This window comes from Panthera leo, chromosome A3 (assembly GCF_018350215.1).
Source record: "Panthera leo isolate Ple1 chromosome A3, P.leo_Ple1_pat1.1, whole genome shotgun sequence".
Lineage (NCBI taxonomy): Eukaryota > Metazoa > Chordata > Mammalia > Carnivora > Felidae > Panthera > Panthera leo.
The window spans coordinates 15,358,651-15,380,000 of NC_056681.1; the positions used below are offsets into that span (position 1 = coordinate 15,358,651).

At 49.4% G+C, this 21,350-nt stretch overlaps 2 protein-coding genes across 2 annotated transcripts; one reads left to right on the forward strand and one right to left on the reverse strand.

The window, feature by feature from the left end:
* Positions 1-3,628: 3,628 nt before the first annotated feature.
* On the forward strand, positions 3,629-6,297 carry LOC122214834 (early lactation protein-like). Its single transcript, XM_042930076.1, has 3 exons — positions 3,629-3,704; positions 5,807-6,022; positions 6,143-6,297. Exons 1-3 carry the CDS (start codon positions 3,629-3,631, stop codon positions 6,295-6,297), a joined length of 447 nt encoding a protein of 148 aa, XP_042786010.1.
* Positions 6,298-10,270: 3,973 nt separating this feature from the next.
* Positions 10,271-19,472, reverse strand: PIGT (phosphatidylinositol glycan anchor biosynthesis class T). The gene is made up of 12 exons (XM_042930839.1): positions 19,247-19,472; positions 18,522-18,699; positions 16,590-16,717; positions 16,157-16,257; positions 15,907-15,993; positions 15,304-15,391; positions 15,095-15,192; positions 14,839-15,004; positions 13,728-13,928; positions 11,841-12,006; positions 11,650-11,733; positions 10,271-10,936 (listed from the first exon to the last, which is right to left on the reverse strand). The coding sequence occupies exons 1-12, from the start codon at positions 19,431-19,433 to the stop codon at positions 10,684-10,686; spliced, it is 1,737 nt and encodes a 578-aa protein (XP_042786773.1). The 5' UTR covers positions 19,434-19,472; the 3' UTR covers positions 10,271-10,683.
* Between the last annotated feature and the right edge of the window lie 1,878 nt (positions 19,473-21,350).

Consider the following 21,350-nt stretch of genomic DNA (forward strand, 5'->3'; position numbering starts at 1 on the left):
ATCATTCAAGCTTCCTATCGTGATCATCATTATCACACCCAAATCCCAGTCAGAACGTTTGGATCTGAGCTCAGGCCTGAGTTGAAATAAATTTCTCAGCCCAAAGTGGAGCCACTCCTGCCCAAGCTGTCATGTCAGGAAACTGAAGCTTTTTTTTTTTTTTTAACGTTTATTTATTTTTGAGACAGAGAGAGACAGAGCATGAAAGGGGGAGGGGCAGAGAGAGAGGGAGACACAGAATTGGAAGCAGGCTCCAGGCTCCGAGCCATCAGCCCAGAGCCCGATGCGGGGCTCGAACTCACGGACCGCGAGATCGTGACCTGAGTCGAAGCTGGGCTCTTAACCAACTGAGCCACCCAGATGCCCCTGGAAACTGACACTTTCATGTTCCTGAAAATGCTCTACTTGACCAGGAACACAGTATAGCAGGTCAGCAATCCCCAAAGGCCAAGCCAGCTCTGGGCTCTATACTTATCTCCTTGCTCCTTCCTCACTTTCTATCTTTCTTTTCCTTGTCCCTTATTTTTTAGCCTATAAAATCTTCCTGCCCTCTGCCCCACTTGGCAGTTCTCTGGATCCTTGGGAATGGAGATTGCCCACTTCACGAAGTGTTAAATAAAGCTATTTGGTATCACCAGATTGTCTTTAATCATTTTTTTTTTTCCAATTTTCGGTATGAGGAAGAGATCCAAAGTTGCCTGCTAACAGCCTGTGGTACAACAAGACACCCAGGCCAGGACCCAACTGAACAGTCTGGGCTCACTGATCCTCTCATGGTTCCTGAGGATGGTGGGTGAGTCACTTTCAGATTTGAGCTCTGCTCCCTTGTGTGCAGCTCTCTGGTCCAAACAATATACATATATGTACAGGTAGATATTGTCCTCAGAAACGTTCTGGGATCCTGGAAAGGTTACAGGACAGTTATATTGAGAGGGCACAATGGGTGGCAGCCATTGCAAAGCCTTGAGGTAAGTTTGCAGCATAATCTGCAAGGGAACTTGGGTTAATAAATTAAGATAAGGAATGCTGACTGTTTTGACCAATGGCACATCAAATTCTCCGTAGGCACAAGTTGGACTATTAAAACCCGTTAGGACATCTGCCACTTTAAAGGAATCTTCTTGGAGCGCCCTGGTGGCTCAGTGGGTTAAGCATCCAAGTCTTGATTTCTGCTCAGGTCATGATCTCACAGTTTGTGGGTTCGAGCTCCATGTCGGGCTCCATGCTGGCAGTGTGGAGCCTGCTTGGGATTCTCTCTCTCTCTCTCTCTCTCTCTCTCTCCCTTCCCCTCCCCTGCTCACTCTGTCTCTCAAAATAAATACATAAACTTAAAAAATAAAAATAAATAAAAACATAAGTAAATAAGTAAGTAAATAAATACATAAATAAATAAATAAATAAATAAATAAATAAAGGAATCTTCTTGTGCAAGGAATAACAGATCTAGGACAGATGGGGATCTCCAAAGCCAAAGCTGCAAAATTGGTAGGCATGGGTCAAACACCTTACAGCTTTCAGAGTGCTCACCACCTAAATCCAAGACCCCTGTGCTAGGCTAAGTTGGTCGTATGCTTATGTGACTGACCACAATAAAAACCCAAGAAACCCAGGCTTCAGTGTGTGGGCAACACTTCAAACGTGTTGGGCTGGGGGAATGAAACACATCCTGTGTAACTGGACTGGGGAGGGAAGTTTGTGCCTGGTTTCCTCCATTCTTCACACCCTATGCTTTTTCCCTTTCTTGATTTTAATCTGTATGCATTGGCTGTAACCTTAAGAATAACTCTGAGTCCTCTGAGTCCTTTTCATGAATTGAACCTGAGCATGGTCTTGGGGAATCCAAACGCAGGGAGCTTCCGTTGTCTCCAAATAGAAACTATAGTCCAGGGAGGTTAAATAGATTGGCAGAGGTAGCACAGATAGTGAATGGAAAAGCTGACATTTAAATATGTCTTTCTCGGGGCGCCTGGGTGGCTCAGTCGGTTGAGCATCCGACTTTGGCTCAGGTCATGATCTCACAGGTTGTGAGTTCGAGCCCGCGTCTGGCTCTGTGCTGACAGCTCAGAGCCTGCTTCGGATTCTGTGTCTCCCTCCCTCTCACTGCCCCTCCCCCGCTCACTCTCTGTCTCTCGAGAATAATAAAACATTAAAAAAAAAAAGAATATAAATTTGTCTTTCTCCAGGGGCCATACTTTTAACAAGTACAAGAAGACAAATGATGATAATCTGACATAACTGATGTCTCTTGAGTAGAAAATTCAGCAATTGGAACAGAAAATATTCCAAGAATAATACAAGAAAATTTCCCTTAAAAAATCTGTAGATTATAAAAGCCCTCCATGTCCCAGTTAAAAAAAAAAAAAGATGCAGAATGATGTCAAAATAATCTTGTTAAGTTACTGGATCTCAAAGAGAAGCAAAGAAGTCCTTAGACATTCAGGTAGGAAAAAAGCAACATTCAAAGGACAAAAACATTCAGGCCACTTAGCAACATTCCATGGCAGAATTTGGTGGAGCTAGGTCCACCCTGGTCCCAGGTTCTGGGAAAAGAAAGTATGACCCAGGATTTTTTTTTTTTTTTTACCCCATCAAATTGTCCTTCAAGTATTAAGGCAATATGCAAAAATTCAGGGAAAATACTGCCTGTAAACTCTAATAGTCACTAATAGTTACTTCATGTGGTGGAAATTCACTGTTCAGTATGGTAGCCACTAGCCACGTGTGGCTACTGAGCACACAACATATGACTAATATGAATCATGATGTGCGATAAATGGGAAATACACACCTGATTTCAAAGGCTGGGTACAATACTGCAGAAGAGGAAAATATTGCATTAATATTTTTATTACATGTTGATCATATGTTGAAACGGTAATATTTTGGATACATTGGGTTAAATTAACTATTATTGAAACTAACTTTTCTTTTTACTTTTTTAAAGGCAGGTACTAGAAAACTATACTGTAATATATTGCATTATATTTCTGTTGCACAGGACTGTAGTAGAATCTGGGGAGGCATTTGCTTCTCGTTTGTACTATTCAGTATAGCTTGATCTTTTAAAAATAAGTGTGATAATTTATATAAAACAATCAACTCATTATTCCTTAGTTAAATAAATAAAGCAATGAACAAAGAGCTATGTTTTCTCTCCTGGGATGTTGAGGCAACTAGCTGGGAGGATCTGGATGGGAACCAGTAATAACAGAATGGAGAACAGCTAAGCTGGGTTCCTAGGGACCGTGTTGTCCAGCCCACTTGTTTGACAGATAGGGAATAGGGAAACTGAGGCCCCCAGAAGTCACTTACCAGTCCAAGGTCACAGGAACTCAAGTGTGCAGTAGATGAGGCTGAGGACCGGCATTCCAGATGCTGAAGAAGCACTGACTTAGGGCACTGGCTCAACAGGCTTCAAGAAGTCCTCCCAGGCAAGTGGCACTGCCTCTGGGTGAGACGTCCAATTCTTCTGGGCCCACGCTCCTTGTCGAGGGTACTTCCTCTTCCAAGTAATGAAAACCCAGATACTTCCCTCAACTCTGAGGAAGAGGGCACAGCTGCTTTTAGCTGCAGGTATAAATTTTAGTCTCCCAGCCCCACTCTAGAACACTCAGCTACTACTGACACCATGAAGGTCAGCCTGTTCCTTGCCCTCTGCTTCCCCTTCTGCCTGATGGGCATCGCCAGCTCAGAAAAGACCTCAGGTGAGCTGAGGGGTTAAAAAAGAATATCTCTGAGGGGTGCCTGGGTGGCTCAGCCAGTTAAGTGACTTTTGATGTCAGCTCGGGTCATGATGTCACAGTCATGAGATTGAGCCCTGCATCAGGCTCTGCATGGAGACTGTTTAATATTCTCTCCCTCTCTGTCCCTGGCCCTCCCCCCACTTGCACGCGCGCTCTCTCTCTCCCTCTCAAAAAAAAAAAAAAAAAAAAAAGAGGACCCCTGAGACCCATAGCCTGTGGGGGAGAGGGAGGCATAGGGTGGGGGGCTGGCTGCATAGGGCTACCTGGTCACTTCCACCTCTGGAGGAAACAAGAAGTGTTCATCTATGGTCTCCATGTAGTCTGGGGAAGATCTGGGGCCAGACCTCACAGATGTCTGTTTGATTTAATTCAGTCCTCACCAAATTTAATTTTTATTACAAAGCAATGCATGGGTTTGTCTTAAAAAGACAAATAATATGTAAATATATGAAGTTAAAAAGTGAGTCCCCTATTTTAGCCAGCCTGAGCAATCCTGCCTTCCAGAATCCTACTCCCAGAATTCTTACAAGAGGAAATAGATTTTCATATTGCTTTTAAAAGGAAATCAGGGGCACCTGGGTGGCTCAGTTGGTTGAGTGACTGATTTCGGCTCAGGTCACGAGCTTGCGGTTTGTAAGTTCGAGCCCCACATTTGGCTCTGTGCTGACAGCTTAGAGCCTGGAGTCTGCTTCAGATTCTGTGTCCCCCTCTCTCTCTGCCCCTCCCCTATTCGTGCTCTGTCTCTGTCTCTGTCTTTCTCTCTCAAAAATAAACATTCAAAAAAATTTTTTAAATAAAAAGGAGATCAGGTTCTGAAACTTGGCTATACACTGGAGTCACCTAGGGGCTACGTGGGTCCCATACTCCCAGATTCTGATTTAATTAGTCTTGGGTAAAGCCTGGGCATTGGGATTTCTTTAAAGTTCCCCAAGAGGAATCTAATGTTCCACCAACATTGAGGATTGCTGCCCTAATGAAAGACCTTGAATTCCCTTCCTAGAATGGTTTCTTTCCAATTCTAGCGAAGAATGGGTTCGGCCTGGAGCGTGTCATATCAATTGAAGATCCACAAAATGGTACCATGGAGCAGAGTTGACCCATGAGCTCATTGTCTTAGGGGTGCATCCTCGTTGGGGAGTGTACATATCCAAGTAATGTGTATTGCATCCCATGAACACTGGGATCCCGTGTGTCCACCGCCAAATAATGGGTGAGGATGTGTGTGTTGGGTGGGGGGGGGGGGAAGAGGTATACATGCACATGTTTGATAAATCACTTCATGTGATAACCAGAGTCAGATGTGAAAGGAGTTAAAATAACAGGTGATTTAGTAAAATACGTCCATGTCTTTATTTTTTCGTTACTCATGGATAGTGAATATTATTTAAATACCTTTTCCCTAGTTATAAAAATGATACTGTTCATTGTCATTTAAATGATACTAAAAATAACTAGAATATAAAAATCACTTGAAATTCCACCACCCAGGAAAACTATTACAAATACAGTGGTAAACAACTTACTAATCATCATTGCACGGTTTTATCGGTATATTTTACATCCACGGGACCATTCTAGATCTTGTCTTCTTTCATTTGATTTTTGTTTCACAAGATTATAGACTTCTCTCCATGTTGATATATATACACCAGCACTATTCTCATCCACGACTGCGTGTAACCCATCAGTCCCCTGATATTTTATCCAAACTATGGTTGTTGGCAATTATAAACAAGGCCACAGCACATATCTTGAGTGAAGTTATGAGAAGATGTAGCATGCAGAGTCCGGGATTTGAAATTGGAACTGGCTTTAAACCCCAGGCCTCGACTGCTGGGTTTCATGATTTTTGGAAGATTACCAAACATCTCTGCGCCTCCATTTCTTCATTTGTGGGAGAGGGAAAGTAATATCTGCTCCGTGAGGTCATTTAAATCGTGCAACCCATGGCAAGCACCTAGCGGGGGGCTTGGTGTAGAAGACATGCTTCTAAAAGAAAAGTACGTATCACCTCTTTAAAAGGACACCCACGTGACAGTCCCTGTCTCTCCTCACCCCTGCAGCCCATCTCGAGCGAGAGGCTCCCCAGGAACTGCTCCAAACTCTGCCTGCCCTGTGCCGGCTCCCCCCCGTCGAGGGCCCCTGCCGAGGCTGTTTCTACCGCTATTTCTACAACTCTACAGCCCATGAATGTGAGCACTTCACCTACGGTGGCTGTCGGGGCAATGCCAACAACTTTGAGACCACGGAGATGTGTCGGAGGGTCTGCAAACCCCCCTGTGAGTCCTCTTACAGAAACGGCAGAAGCAAAGGTGGCCATCGGGTGGCGGTGCTCGTGGGAAGGGAGCCGGTGGGATGAGGACGGTGGTGGTGATGCCATGGTGATGTTGCCACGGGAGGCGATGACGTCAGGAACGACCAGCCTCATGAAGAGGTGCTGGTGGCAGTGGAGGGAGGGCAGTGGGGTGGAGACAGCAAGGCTGCGGTTGGCGGCGGCATGGGTGGCGAAGACGAAGGCGGCATTGGCGAGCGCAGTAAGGCCTTGTCGTGTTAGCGGTGCTGCTGGCCCAGGGAAGGCAGCAGTGTAACCTTCACGGGGGATGACGGTGTTGACAGAGACGACGGAGGCGAGGGTGGCAGTGATCAGGGTGAGAGGTGAGAGAGCTGCAGGGGTCCCTGGGAGGGTGGCTGTTGAAGGGGGTGGGTAAGGGGTCCAGCTGACGGCCCTGGCCCTAGGCCACCAAAAGACCGGCCAAGAAGGAAACTGACTGTTGTCTCTATTACAGGGACAAGGTAAAAAGCCGCCGAAGACCGGGCCTACATCCTCCTAGCCTTGACCGAAGGCTGGCTGGGCCTCCCTTCCTGTGCTCAGGCCCTGCTTGGAACCCATCCCGGAGCCCTCTGGGCCTGGGTCAATAAAGCATTCCAAGCCAGTGTGGCCTGAGGCCTTCTTGCAAGGGCACAGAACCTGTCCTCACAAATTGCCCACAGCCACCTCAGCAAACAAGGGTGATCAAACCTGCACCACCCCACCCCTATTCCCTCAGGCCCTCATTGTCCTGTGCCCTCAGAAGGATGAGGACAAAGGACACAAGCTCCCTATCACCAGGGGGTCCTCCTCATGGAGGCCAGACTAAATGCAAAACTGGGGACCTGCGTGTCTGTCCCCAGGCCCCGGCACCTGCTCTTTGCTGCCTGGGGCTTGACTACCAGCTCAGCTTCTACTCCACCTGTTCAGCTGGAGCCACGTCCTAGAGCACGGAAAGAGCTAGAAATTCAGGGGATCTTGGTCAGTCAGGTGGGAATTTCCCCCATGCAGAGGGATCTTGGAAAAATTAGGATTTTATATATTCTTTTAATTGTGGTAAAATATATACAACATAAAACTCACCATTTTACCCATTTCTAAGGGTACAATGTAGTGGCCTGAAGCATACTCACTGATGTGCAAGGGTCACGACCGTCCGCCTCCAGAACATTTTCATCTCCTCAACGGGAATTTCGTGCCAATGAGAACTGACGCCTCATCCCCCTTCCCCAGTCCCGTCACCTCCACCCCACCTTCCGAGTCTGTGAATGGACCCCTCCTCCTGCGAGAGACATCCTACAGCATTTGTCCTTTTGTGACTGGCTTATAGTGTTAGCATCATATTGTCAAGGTTCATCCCTGCTGCGGCCTGTCAGGATTTCTTTCTTTTTAACACTAAATAATATTCTGTTGCTCCATAATTTTTGGAATGCCGGGTGGCCTCTGCCCTGACCATCGCTGCTGCCTCCCCCATACCCTGTCCTGCTGCCCCCCCTTCCTTGAAATAAGGCTGCCTGGGACCAAACAGCAATACTAGAATCCAGGACCTGGGATTCCCAGAGTAGACACTTGTCCTTGGTGGTTTCATTCATGTCCTTGGTGTGCCCTTCCCAAATACATATAAATAATATACAAATATTCCCAAATACATATAAATAATACATATTTGAGAGAAAGGACATGTTTTCCCCTCTATTTCCCCATTCTCTTTCATGTTCTTAACTACCTGAGAGATTGAGCTCTAGAAGATTAATCGAGGATAGAGTTTCACTGGTATATGAAATAGTGTCTTTGCTCTGAAGCTTATACATTTTTAAAAATATGACTATTAAAAATGATTTTAAAGTAAAAAAATATAAATCGGCATACACACAACTAAAGAATTTAATCAGTTGCTCAGATCAACTCATGACATGGGACAGTAAGAACTGAGAACCGGGGCTCCTGGGTGGCTCAGTTGGTGAAGGGTCTGACTCTTGATTTCAGCTCAGGTGCTGGCACAGCAAGAATTTCAAGGTGCAGAACCCAGATGTTTGGGTGACCCGGCTTGCTTCGCAGCAAAATTACCGCCTGAGATTCATCCTTTCATTCACTCATTCGTTCAGCAATCATTGGAATGCAAACCGCATGCCAGGCTCTGTTCTGGACACTGCAGCTACAAGACAAAAATCCTTGTCCTTATGGAGCTTAATTATTAATAAACAAGATAAGTAAGACACATTGCATGCTGATGGCGGTGAGAGCCAGAGGGAAACCACAACAGCAAAGCGGGGAGCTAGTTGCTGGGCAGCGCTTTAAACAGGCACTGCCGGTTAGCCCTCACCATAGGTTAGCCCTCACCACAGCGCCGCACTGGGTGTGTGAAAAGGGAGTCGGCTCCTGGATTCACTTTGAAGGTAGAGGACGTTGTTTACGGGCACACACGGCTCATGAGGGCAGAATAAAGGACGGGTCCAAGGTTTTTGGCCTGGGCAACCGGGAAGATGAGGGGTGCTGTTAACAGAGATGAGCTGACCATGGATGCGCCTGTTGAGGGTAGAAGGGGAGAGGATCGGAAGCTTGGTTTGATATTAAATCCGAGATGCTCTTAGACGTCCAAGCGCAGACGGCAGGGAGGCGGTTGGGTAAATGGATCTGGAGTTCAGGGAGGAGCATGGTGTGGTCAGTGCACGGATCACGTGGGACATGGTAGCGGAGGTTGTTCTGAGTGCTGACCCAGCTGGGGGTGTAAAGACAGCCAGGCCATGACCCCCTGCTGACTCGGCTTGCAGCCCGCTTCGGCCACCCTCCCACCGCACTCTCATCCCATTTATGCCCTGCTTATTTACTGCTTGGAAGAAAAACTCAAGTGACCAAAACCGAGGTGGTTTTGCCCATGGTCTCAGTTAGCTCATCACCTTCTTCCTACACACACACACACACACACACACACACACACACACACACACCTGCACACACATCACTCGTACATTCTGGGGGCTCTTGGAAAACCCTCAGAGGCAACCTAAACAGCCCCATCTATGTTGGCGGTACAGACATCACCAGTACTATTGTGCTAAAGACCCAGCACTAATACTTGTGGGGTTTCTAGGTGCCCCTCGCCCTTCCCCTCCCTACCCTTGAACCCCAGATCCCAGGCCAGAACAGCCTATACCCATTCATACATATGCTGATGGAGCACTTTCATGTCCGAGCTGGATCAGGTCCAGACAGAAGACAGCCCCTGTGCCCCCAGGGACCTTAGGAGTTTAATGGACGTTTAAGAAAAAGAATAGCCGGGATGATAAGGAACCTGTGAAAGTAAGTCCAGGGAGCTCTGGGAGCGGAGGGAAGGGGCACCTACAGCAGTCTGGTGTATCAGGGAAGACTTCCTGGAGGAAGCAACATCTCTCTGGTTTTGTAAACGTGAACCAGGCAGTAGAGGAGAGTGTGTGGTTGGAGGAACAGGGCATTCTAACGCTATGATTGAGAGCTGGGGAAGGGACAGGCAGACTGCAAATACGGATACAACTAATGCCAAATGTGCCAGAGGCAGAGACAGAAGACTGGGCCGGGGCGGGGGGGGGGGGGGGGGGGGGGGGGGGGGGGTGGGGGGTGGGGGTGGGGGGGGGGGGGGTGGGGGGTTGGCGGGGAGTCTGCCTAAGGATCTGCTACAGGAACCCAGGGCTGTAGAACCAGAAGGGGAGGTGGACAGGGGCAGGCCTCCATCCGATGGGCCTGGCTCCAAAGCCTGTGGGAGGTCTAAGGACCACCCACAACACGTGCTCGTGAAGAGTCTGACAGAAATGCAAAGGCAGGGTGGGCTACACTCAGGCCAACTGAATTCACACGGTCTGGACCCCAGGAAGCTGCATTATTTTCACAAGCATCTCAAGTGATTCTAATGTACAACATGGTTAGAAAACCAACACACAGAGCTCTTCTGCCTCTCCAGCCCTACCCCTGGTGATCGGGGACTGGTTCTCGGGGCCCCTGGAAGGTGGAGGATGATTCACGTTCATGGTCATGGATATGCTTATATAAACACTCCTGGCCAAACCCAGGGAGTTCTGGGAATCACCAATGAGGGCACCAGGGAAGCCAGAGAAGAAGGAATTTTCAGCAGGTGAAGGAACTTTGTTTGTTAGGGTTTGGGGGAAAGTGTAGAAGTCTTAGGCAGGCGCCCAGCAAAAGGCCCTAGACCCCTCTTCCCGGGCCTCAAGAACAGGAGGCCAAGAACTAAGAAAGTCACTTTTTATTCCACAACTAGCCAATTCCAGCTACCACACAGTGATACAAGTTCTTCAACGTGCCCCGTTATCTAGGTCGGTACTGTCCTAGAACCTTCTGCAATGATGGAAATGTTTGTCCGCACTCTCCAGTACAGTAGCCACTAACCACTTCTGGTAACTGAGCACTTGAAACGTGGCCAGTACAGCAGAGAAAATGAATTTTTAATTTAAATTAAATTCCAATGCCACATCTGGCTTGTGGCTACTGAACCAGACAACACACTCCAGGGCTCGGCCTCGTCCAGGGGCGGTTTGGTTCGAAAGCCAACTCTGTAGAGAACACGTGGCAGAAAGAGCCCTGGGAGTCACCACCGCCCCTCCCCAGAGGTTCACAGCAGCCCCGCCGTGAAGAGGGCAAACCTCAGAGCGGCGGCACGCCACGGGCACGCCGGATAAGGTTAGCCAGCCGCTTGGCCAGGCCGCCCGTGCTGGGCTCCTCGATGTGGAAGGTTCGGGTGAGGAGATTGTAGAAGGAGCCATAGCACACGGCCACCACCGTGCACGTGAGGCAGATGACGTTGTAGGGCATGCTGAAGTCCGGCGTGGGCAGGTTCACCAGCAGCGGCTCCGTGTAGAGGCGCACAAAGTAGCTAGAGCTATCGGAGACCGGGTACCTGGGGGTCGGGAAGGAAAGGTGAGGCAGGAGGAGGCTGCTCCAACCCTCCCCACCCTGCCCCACCCCGTCCCCACTCTTGGCTGCACTGGGTCCAAGCGCAGCGGTGAGGGTTTGCAAAGCTTTCTTAGCCTCAAAACCTTTTGACAGAAGACATCTCGGATCAACACAGAAACACGTAAGACAGCACAGAAACCTGTTCAAAGGAGAGCTGCCTTGTGCTGACGTGAGGAAAGGGGCCCGGCCTTCTCTGGGCTGCCTCTTCCTTAGCCTCCGGTCTCAGCCTCGAGGCTGTCTCCTCAGAGAAGTCCTCCTGGATAACCCACTGGAGTACTCCCCAGCACCACCTGTGACCCCATCACTCTAGACCAGAATCTCCCCTCCAGCCTCTTGACATGAGCAGGGCAGGGGCAAGGCTGTGTTGTGTCCTGCCGTATGCCCGGGGCTCTCTGAAGCACCTGGCATTTGATAAGCACTCGATGAAATATTCGTTAAGAGAATCAATGAGTAAGCGCAGGCTAGAACTACAGCTCTCCTCGTCTCTTTATTCTTCTGGAAGCAGTTCAGAATCATTTCACAGAGTCAGAACAAATATTATAGACCACTAGGATTTTTATTGGGATTGAGTTAACTCTGCACATTGCTTTGGCCAGCAGAAACCTGATCGTCTGTGTGGATGCCCGCCCCGAAGCAGGCGGCTGAGGTCATACTTACAGGGACTTGAACAGGGGGCTCTCTTCCCAGTCCACGGGCTTGGCTGCCACCGTGCTGGGCACGAGGGCACTGATGACAGACGGGCTGTGGAGAGGCAGACAGGCCTTCCGTGGGTGGGTCTCCCCCACCAGGGGCAAAGCAGCACAGCGGGGGGTCAGGAGGCTACGGGGCAGTACGTGAGGGGAGCCCACCTGACGTAGAAGCCGTGGTTGGGGTCCGGGGTATACTCGGTCCACTTGAGCAGCGCCCGCTCAAACTGAATGGACACCTTGGTGGCCGAGTTGGCCGGCAGCTGAATCAGCATCTCCAGGAGGTGCGGCTGCAGCCGGTCCTGCGCGGGCTGGTAGTGGACGTAACCTGGGGACAGGCAAGGGTCACCCACACCTCTCTCCTGGGGTCAGACTATCTGCACCCTCGCCCCTACCTATCAAGGTCTTAGGCTCTGGATCGCAGAAGCCAGGCAGGCTCAGGGAGGGAAGCAGGGTCCTAGAAAAGGGGAAAGATGTTTCCAGGGCAGCTGTCCCGAGACACGTTCAATCTAGTTAATCCTCCCATCGCTAAAACCGGGGCGCCAGGCATCAGATCCCTGATGTGATGCAACAGGAAGTTCACAGAACCGGAAGTTTCCTGACCAAAATGTGGAACCCGAATCTAATCAAGTTTCTATATCTAACCACCAGCAACCAAGAAACGTAAGGGAGGGAGGAATATGTTAAACACAGGCACAAGGACAGATTCAGAATGTAGAACATTCCATGTAACAAATGACCGAGTTTCTCCGAAAAACAGACTTGGGGGGAAAAAAGTGGGAACTGTTATAGATTAAGAGAGACTTAGGAGCAAACACCCCAATGCAAGATGTTAATAATGGGGAAACTGAGGGTGGGAGGAGACGGAGTACATGGGAACTCTGTGCTTTCTGCTCAGTTTTTCTCTCAACCTAAAATTGCTCTAAGAAAATAAAGCCTATGAATTAAAAAGAGAGAGAGAAACTTGAGAGCTTATCAAGCAAATGCAATGTGAGGATGCTGTTTCGATTCTCACCCAAAAAAACAATTATAAAGTGTTATTTTTAAGACCACTGGGGGAAACGAGAGTGCCAAGAATGGGTGGTATTCTTTTAGAAGCCCTTTACCTGTTAGAGACATAGACTGAAGCATGGTGGCTATGGTGTCTAGGATCCGTTTTAAGATACTCCAGCAGAAACGTAACAAGATCGAGAAACGGAATAAGGGCAGAGATCACAAGCGAGGGGATCTGGAGGCCGCTGGCGCTTGTGACAGGCACAGGGCAGCGTCATACGCTGTGCGTTTGACACTTTCCAGAGCGAAAGGTTAAAAAACAAAACAGAAAAGTCCACAAAATACAGGGGTGGGATGTCCGAAGGAGAGATTCTGAAGGTGATACAAACAGTGGTGCGAAAGAGAAGTACAACAACCCCAGGTTGAAAAATGAGGCAACAGCAAGTGTTGAGACACGTTAAGTCTGGGTGTTCGGGATGTGCCAGGACCTCTGCCTGAGAAGTCCTCTGTTAGGTCTCCCTCCACTCCAAACGACAAGCGCCCCAGTGCTATGCCTGCCACCTAGCGGAAAGCAGGCAGTAAATACTGACTCCTCTTCAACACAGAAAATACAAATACATTTTTGAAACTACAGCTCTTTAACCCTCCCAAGGAGACAAAAACCGTCTACACCAGCTTTATCGTTTTTTGTTTCTATACTGTTTCTCCTGCTGCTAACCTGTTCTCTACTGCAAGCCCATGAATCAGCACAAAAGGACGTGACCAGGGCACCAAGGAAGGAGGAGCAAGTAAGTGAAAACGACGAGGAAACCACTGCCTTCGTAAAGCCCTATTAAGAATCAGTAGTACCACGTGTTAAAATTATTTGTCTTGTAGAAATTACTTCCGCATCTGGCACCGTGAGGCTACCCTGTCCACGTTTCAAACCCTTCTGGACTTTGTGTCGGTGCAGTGTCTCCAAGACACTTGAGGAATGACCTGGAGACATGAGGGTTTGGGGGACCCGGGGGGACAGCAAGCTGGGGAGGGGGGCCCGGCCCAGGACTCGGCTCTCACTCGGTTTGTTGTCCTTGCCCTTGGAAGTGATGGTGAGGGTGTGCACATACAGCCGCAGGTGCCAGGGCACGGTGTCCAGAAGCAGCACGGGGAAGGCCCGGTGTGGGTGCGTGTTGTACAGCAGCGTGTTCAGCTTCCCGTTCTGCAGCCCGTAGCCGCTCACGTACCGCTGGGCATGCAGGAAGGGCACCGGAGGGGCCTCTGCACAGAGAAGTTCATGGTTAAGAGCCCCTAAAGGCAAGGGTCACTCCTCATGCTCACTCCCCTGGCCTCGTTCAGACTCTCCGAGCCAGGAGGCAGTGGGGAAGAGCTTTTCCATCAGAACTGGGAAACTTGCATTCTGGAATTATCCACGTCTTCCCCGGTCCACAGCATGACAGAATTACTATAACTTCCTAAGCACTTATATGTGCCGAGCTCCGTGCCCCCTCCAACCCAAACCAGTTGCCCTTGTGACAGTCCGCACTTTTCCTTGGTAACACTGAATGCAATCACAACTAATTAATTGTCTCAGGTCTGCCTCAATCAACAGACATAATGTTTCTCAAATGCAGGGTATCTTAGGTCTTCAAAAAATATTTGCTGATTGAATGAACGAACTCTGTGTTTTACATTAATTACGTCATCTACTCTGCTGGGTAATTATGACCCCATTTTCCAGATGAGACAGTAAGGTTAGGAACCTGCCCAAGGTCACAGAGCTTAGAAGATGGAGTTAGATCAGAACAGCGACTCAAGGGATCTAGGTGGCTCAGTCGGTTAAGTGTCCGACTTTGGCGCAAGTCATGATCTCGCAGTTTTTGAGTTAGAGCCCCACGTCAGGCTCTGTGCTGACAGCTCAGAGCCTGGAGCTTACTTCAGATTCTGTGTCTCTCTCTCTCTCTGCCCCTACCCCACTTGCACTTTGTCTCTCTCTCTCTGTCCCTCTCTCTGTCTCTCAAAAATAAATAAACATTAAAAAAAAAATAAAACAAAAAACAAAAACAGTGACTTGGGACCTGGGTCTAAATACAAGCTTCATTCATATCCATGGTGAAAGGAAGGACTAGGAGTCTCCCCCAGAGATGAAACCTCTGCAGCCCACTGTGCCCAGCGGCCCGTCCGCACCCACCGCTCTCTGGGGGGCTCTTCCACTTGAGCTGGAGGTTGAGGTTACGAGAGTTGTTGATCACGGCCGTGTCCAGCAAGTCGTAGACGGCGTAGGTCTTCCGGGCACCGAGGATGACGTCCTGGTAGGTGGTGGTTGGGGGAGGGGTCACCTCCAACGTCTCATTGTCCTGGGGGCACAAGGGCAGGGCTGAGAAGAGAGCAGAGGCGCAGGCCGGCCTTGGGTTAAGGGGGACGGTTGTGACTGGAGACATCGGTACCTGGTTATAGCCGGTGATGTCCACATAGACTCGGCTCTCTGAAGCCAGGGGGCAGGGCTCCGTCAGGGTTCGGGAGAACATCCGAAAGAGGGACCAATCTGAGGGGCAGAGGGCAGGGTTCAGCGGGGGCTGGGGACAGGCCTTGTTTGCACAGACAGGGCAGGACCAGTGATGGTGGGGGGCGATAATGAGTTGCCAGGGCAGCCTACCTTTCTTCCCCTGTCCTGTGACGAAGGCATCAAACACAACAGAAAGGGTCTGCCTCAGCTCCCAGGAGACGCTGGTACAGCGTGCATTCTACCACAAGGGCCAGACAGTGGCCGTGAGGACGCATCACTCCCCGCCCCCTACCACACACACAGCCTCGGGGACTCCCACCCGGACTCAATTCCTTGTCTAGTATGTATCTTCCCACCCATTGGTTTCCTACTGTTCACTACTGAGCACTTGACCCTGTGCCAGCAGCGTTATGCACCAGTCGAATGAACCATCACCAACACCCATAGGAACTGATCCTACTATTGTTCTCATTGGACAGAGGAGGAAACCAGGCTCAGGGAAATGAAATGATCTGTCCAAGGTCATGCCCAGAGTGACTGGGCTGGCAGCTGCACACACAGCTATTGTTCTTAACCACCTGCCAGGCAACCGCTCAGTTTCCTTGGTGTGTGGCCAAATGCCCCATATAATCAGCATCACGGCTAGCACTTACTACTGGCTCAGCCCGCGACAGACACTAGGCTACGTGCTTTACCTGCACGTTCCCTCAGGGGCCCTGGATGGCACCCCCACTCCCATTCCCCATGACTTACCCTGCAAACAGGACGGATATGCACTGCCTGGGAGTGGTAGCTAGTGTGGAACAAGCGGTCAGCCTTGAGCAGCACAGACAGGCCTGCCTGGAGGGAAGCAGGAAGAAGGGACAGGTCAGTGCCCTGCATGGTGAGACACCTGCTCCAAACGCCGCCTGGGGGAGGGGGGGGCAGGCAGAGAAGGGGCACGCGCGCCAGCCCTGACCGCTCTCCAGGGCTCCCACGCACATTCAGGGAGCTCCGGCCTCACCTTGGAGCTGCAGGGCAAGAGCTTCTTCCATGGGGTGAGGTTCTCAGTGCAGACAACCTCTCGCGGTAGCACAGCGTAGCGCAGGAAATTGTGATCAGTGCCTGAGGGAGACTCAAGCTGTCTGGGGTGGGCTTTGGGGCCCAACTCTTCAGGACCCATACTCCAAAGTTGGGGCGACCCCCCTCCTGCTCGCCATGCAATTCTCCAGCACCACCGCCCTAACAGTCTCTGCTGGGGATGGGATCCCTCCTCTCCTCGGGAGAAGAAGGCAAGGCAGAGACAGCACGGTCTCGGGAAGCCTTCCTCCCGGGCCTGCACACCCAGGGGATTTATGACCCAGCCCAGCTGAGGAAGGAGGAAGCTGAGGAGAAAGGAGGCAGAGGTTCAGGCAAGAGGTACCAGCAAGAAGCAAAGGGCCACGGGGCTATCTCACCATTGGCCAGTCCCAGGGGTTTGAAGGAGGCAGTGGGAGTGACCGTGTTGGTGGAGTCAATGAAGTTCAGAGAGGCGCAGAAGATACCCGAGAGCACGTTACTGAGCTCCTTCCAAGATTTATCCACGCTGGATGGAGACACAAACCCACTCACTGTCACGGGGCTGCCTCTGCTCCCTCCGTCCAAGCCTGCACTTGGCTGCCAAATCATTAGACTGACTAGCTCCCGGAGCTGCCAGGGCCCAGGTGCCCTGCTCAGCCACCTCCTGGGTCTCGCCCTACCCACCTCTTCTTCCTCACTCTGGACATCCCTGCATCCCCACAGGTCTCTGTTCAGGTGATTCCTCCTCCTGCCTGGGAATGCCCTACTCACCCCTCTCTGCCCACCTTCAAGGAAGCCCCCTCCTCCAGGAAGGCTCTCCTGCCCTCCTCAACCACAGCCTCCTCCTGTGCTGTGATCGTTCTGACCATATGGGCCTCTCACAAGGTCCCTCCTGGGACATGGCTAGGTGGTGGCAGCATCTTGTTTTAAGCATCTTTTCTCCTCAACTAGGCTATGAGCAACCAGGGGACAAGGAGCAAGTCTGGGTCACCTACGTATGCTCCACAATACCATGTAAAATGCCCCACATCTTCAGAGGCTGAGATCATCCCAATGAACCACCTGAGGTGTGCCCAGCTGGGCAAAACTACATATTTCCCTGTGAATGCCCTGGGCATGAAAGTAAGTCCTGGTTCCACCCTCAGAGTGGGAAGCCCTACATCTATAAAGGCTCACTGAACAAGGGGAAACAACCATTTTAGGACCCTACAAAAACATCAAATTAAATCAGAAAGAGAAATATCACAATGGACTTGGTCTCTATATTCATAACAGAAAGCATAAAACCAAAATTCTCAACATCAGCTCCACATTACAGGCAATTATGAGCTGAGGGGAGACAGTGACGGCAAAGCAGATGGCAAGAAGGCAAAGGAGCCAGAGTTCAGGCAAGAGAGAAAGGGTTGGCAGATCTGGAAATCACTGCTTGCTCCTTAGCTGATACCACCTCAGTGTTGTCCTGGGGTTTTTCAATAATCCTCTGCTCACAGTTTTCCAATCGCCCCAATCCTTAAGCCTCAAATAAAGACTGCAAACTTGGAAGCCTGAAAGCTCTACCCAAGCCATAATCCGGTTTCACTTGGTGTGCACAATATTGGCCCACACAGCATTTCTTAAATTTTGAAATTACCGATATTTACATTTGCCAATTTGCACACTAAAATCCAGATTTCTGGCATCTCTGGCAAATGAGAGTATCTGACAACAGTAGGCAACAATGTTCCCACATGGCAACGATCTACTGAGGCTGAGTGGCAGCTGTCCTCTCAAGCTCTCTAGCCACAGTCCCGACCCCTCTCCATTATTCCCCCCTTTTTAAATCATACTTGTGCTACTGATTTCTCACAGTGGAATTAAGAGGAAATTGTGGTACAACAGCAGTACCTAAACCTGTCCCTCTCCCAAACAGAAGCTATTCCTCTAACATGGAGATCTGGGGTCTCGTAGGCCAATTCTAGCCCACAGATGTTTTCTTTGGCCCTCCTGGTGTGATGATGATGAGGGTAGTGAATGTCTTTTAAAAGGTTATCCAGTTTGCCACAGTCTTCTACTGCCTTACATCTAAGTAAGCTTCAATTCTTTGTTACCTGCCTCTGCAGATACATGCATGTGCTACCTTGTGGAAGTATTAAGGGAAGTAAAAAAAACCACCAAAGTAAAGAATGCCACTTAGCGGTGATATCATTTCTTACTTCTGATGCCAGTTTCACCCCCCACAGAATTGCTATCCACTGGAACTGCTGCCCCCCAAGAGCAGTGGCAGGATGACAACACCCGTGGCTGCTACGTCCCCTCTATGGCCTGCAACAGTCCTCAAGGTGGGCACTCACTCAGTGACGGTGTCTTGGAACCAGACCCAGAGCTCTGCACCTGATGGGGCCTGCAGGAAAGGTGGCCCCCAGTATCGAGTCCTCCAAAAGCCTTGCGTGAATGACAAGTGCAGCTCTCGTAGAGAATATTTGGAGATCAACTGCCCCAGGGCCTTGGGAAATAGCCTATAATGAGATACTGGAAAGGGGGAGCAAGTGAGTGATGATCCTGGAGGACAGGTTCTCAGCCACCCCAAAGAAGCAACAGAACCCAGGCGCTGGGGCCAGAGACATCCGAATGCCATACCAAACTGTCATTTACTAGTGATGTGATCTTGACCAAGTGCCCTTACCTCTCTACATCTCCAACATCTCACAATCGCTCACAGAACTTAGCACTGCGCCTACCACCCAGGATAAACAGTAACCGCCAATAGCATCATCGTCAGTTTTGTCGACGCAGGGTTCTAACTAAAGGGTTATAGAGTGGCAGCCTGGGCCTGCGGAAAGAGCACCTGAACTAGGAGTCAGGAGGAGTCACTGCCCCTCTCCGGGCCTCAGTTTCACCACCGGTATAACGGGGTTCTTCAATGACTCTCCCATCTTTTCCCAAAGAGCTAGTTTGTCGGGGCCCGAGTCCAGGGCCCAGAAACCCTTCCCGGGAACCAAGCCCCGCCTCCCAAAGCTCGTCTCTACCCACCGTCCCAGCAAGTGCCACAGACACCTTTCCAGTCTCACCCTCTCACCTTCTTCCCGCTGCAGCTCCGAATCCCAGCGCGTGCGGAACTGGAACGTGGCGGCTACGTCCCCAGAAGGCAGCGGGGTGATAACGAGCTCCTCCCGCAGGCTGTCGCGTGGGGGCTCTGTATGGCCCCTGCCCACCGGACCCAGGAGCAGCAGCACGAGAAGGACGAGCGGCAAGGCCGCCGCCATGCCTGCGGCTGCTTCCGCCTCCAAGCGGTGCCCGCCCCCACGAAAGACCGGCCTCCAATAGGAAGAGCGTCTGAGAAAGGACTTCCGGTGCCGTCCCGGAAACCGGGGTGAGATTACCAGAGAGACGGGCTAGCTAGGTCCTTCGTGGCTGGTTCGTCTAAGGGAGCTCCGTAGGGCACGAAGGGCGGTGGACGTTTGGCCTGACGGGGGTGGGATGGGGGGCTGAATGGATGACTCCCTACTTTGCGGTATTCCTACCCATTAGAATTTGCTTAATAGTACCGAGTGTCGCCACTGCCGCTGTGCCTATGTGATGATAGTTGAGGAAACAGGCTGAAAAGGTTACTTTTGCTAGGTCACGTGACAGGTCTCGTGCTTCTGGTGTCTCCATTTGCTCAGTCCTAAACCTGATGCAGAGCTTTTCCTGTAAAACCCCCGAATAACTGTCCCCTTTATTATGAAAAATGTCAAACATACAGCATAATTCAAAGAATGAACTCCTGTTAATGAACGTGTATTTCCCCATCACCTAGACTCCACCATTGACATTTTACTATACTTGCTTTATCACATATTGGTCTGTAAATCCCTCAATTCTTATGTTTTGATACATTTCAAGGTAAATTGCAGACATAAGTACACTTCTCCCCCCTAAATATTTCAGCATGCATGTCATTAAATAAAGGTTAATATTTGTTGATATTTTTCTTTTGGTGTAAAATTTACATACAATGAAATGCACAATCCAAGTGCACATTCACTGAGTCTGACAAGAGCATACACCCATCAAGATCTAGAACATTCCTAAAACCCTAGAGAGTTGGTTAGTCCGCTTGCTAGTCAATCTCTGCGTCCTCCTTCCTTCCAGAGGCAACCAATGTTTTGATTTTTCTCCACAATATAGCTTAATCTGTTCTACTGGCTCATATAAGTGAAACCATCATATAGTGCGTATACTTTCTTGTGTAAGACTTCTTTCACAGGAAGAATGCTTCTGAGAACCATCCATGTTCTTGCATGTATCAGCAGCTTTTCTTTTTATTGCTATGTAGTATTAAATTGTATGAATACACCTTAGTTTATCCTGATGATGAACACCTGAGCTCTTTCAAGACTTTAGTTATTATGAACTAGGTTGCTGTATAAGTTACTCTGTAGACATATGTTTATTTCCTTTGGGTAAATACTTAGGAGTGGTCAAAGAATAGGTAAATGTTTAACTGTTTAAGAAAATTTCATAGCTTTTCCCAAAATGTATCATTTTATACTTGCACCAACAATATGTGAGAGTTCTGGATACTCCACATCCTGCTCAACGTTTGTTTTTAATTTTTTGGATTTTTTAGCTTTAGCTATATGGTATACATATATCTTATTGTGGTTTTATTTTGCGTTTCCCTGGTGTATAATGATGTTGAACATCTTTTCATATGCTTATTGGCCATACATCTGTTTTCTTTTGTGAAAAGTCTGTTAAAATATTTTTGCCCACCCCTCCCCCTTTTTCTATTGGTTTATTTGCCTTTTTATTATTGAGTTGTAAAGTTCCAACATTAAAATTCCTGCTTTGGTTTTTCCAGCTGCCCTATGAGAAACATAGTCACAAAAGATTTTGCCCACAGTCTCTTGGGGAAACTCACAACCATACTACTACAAAGAGCCAAATTTGGTGTTGGACAGGTCTACCAAGATATGCCCCAACCAACCAGAGAGGAAGTGTCAAAAAGTGTCATTATGCCCTCATTCTACTTATATATATAGTGTTCTTCTCCCACTAGACATGGAATGGAAGAAAGGCCCTGAGTTTAGATGTCAGACTGAGAAGGGTTCAAATCCCCACAGCAGCTTTTAACCCATATGAGCATAAGCAACCCGTGTCACTTTTCTTCCTCTGAAAAATAGATAAACCTACTCTCG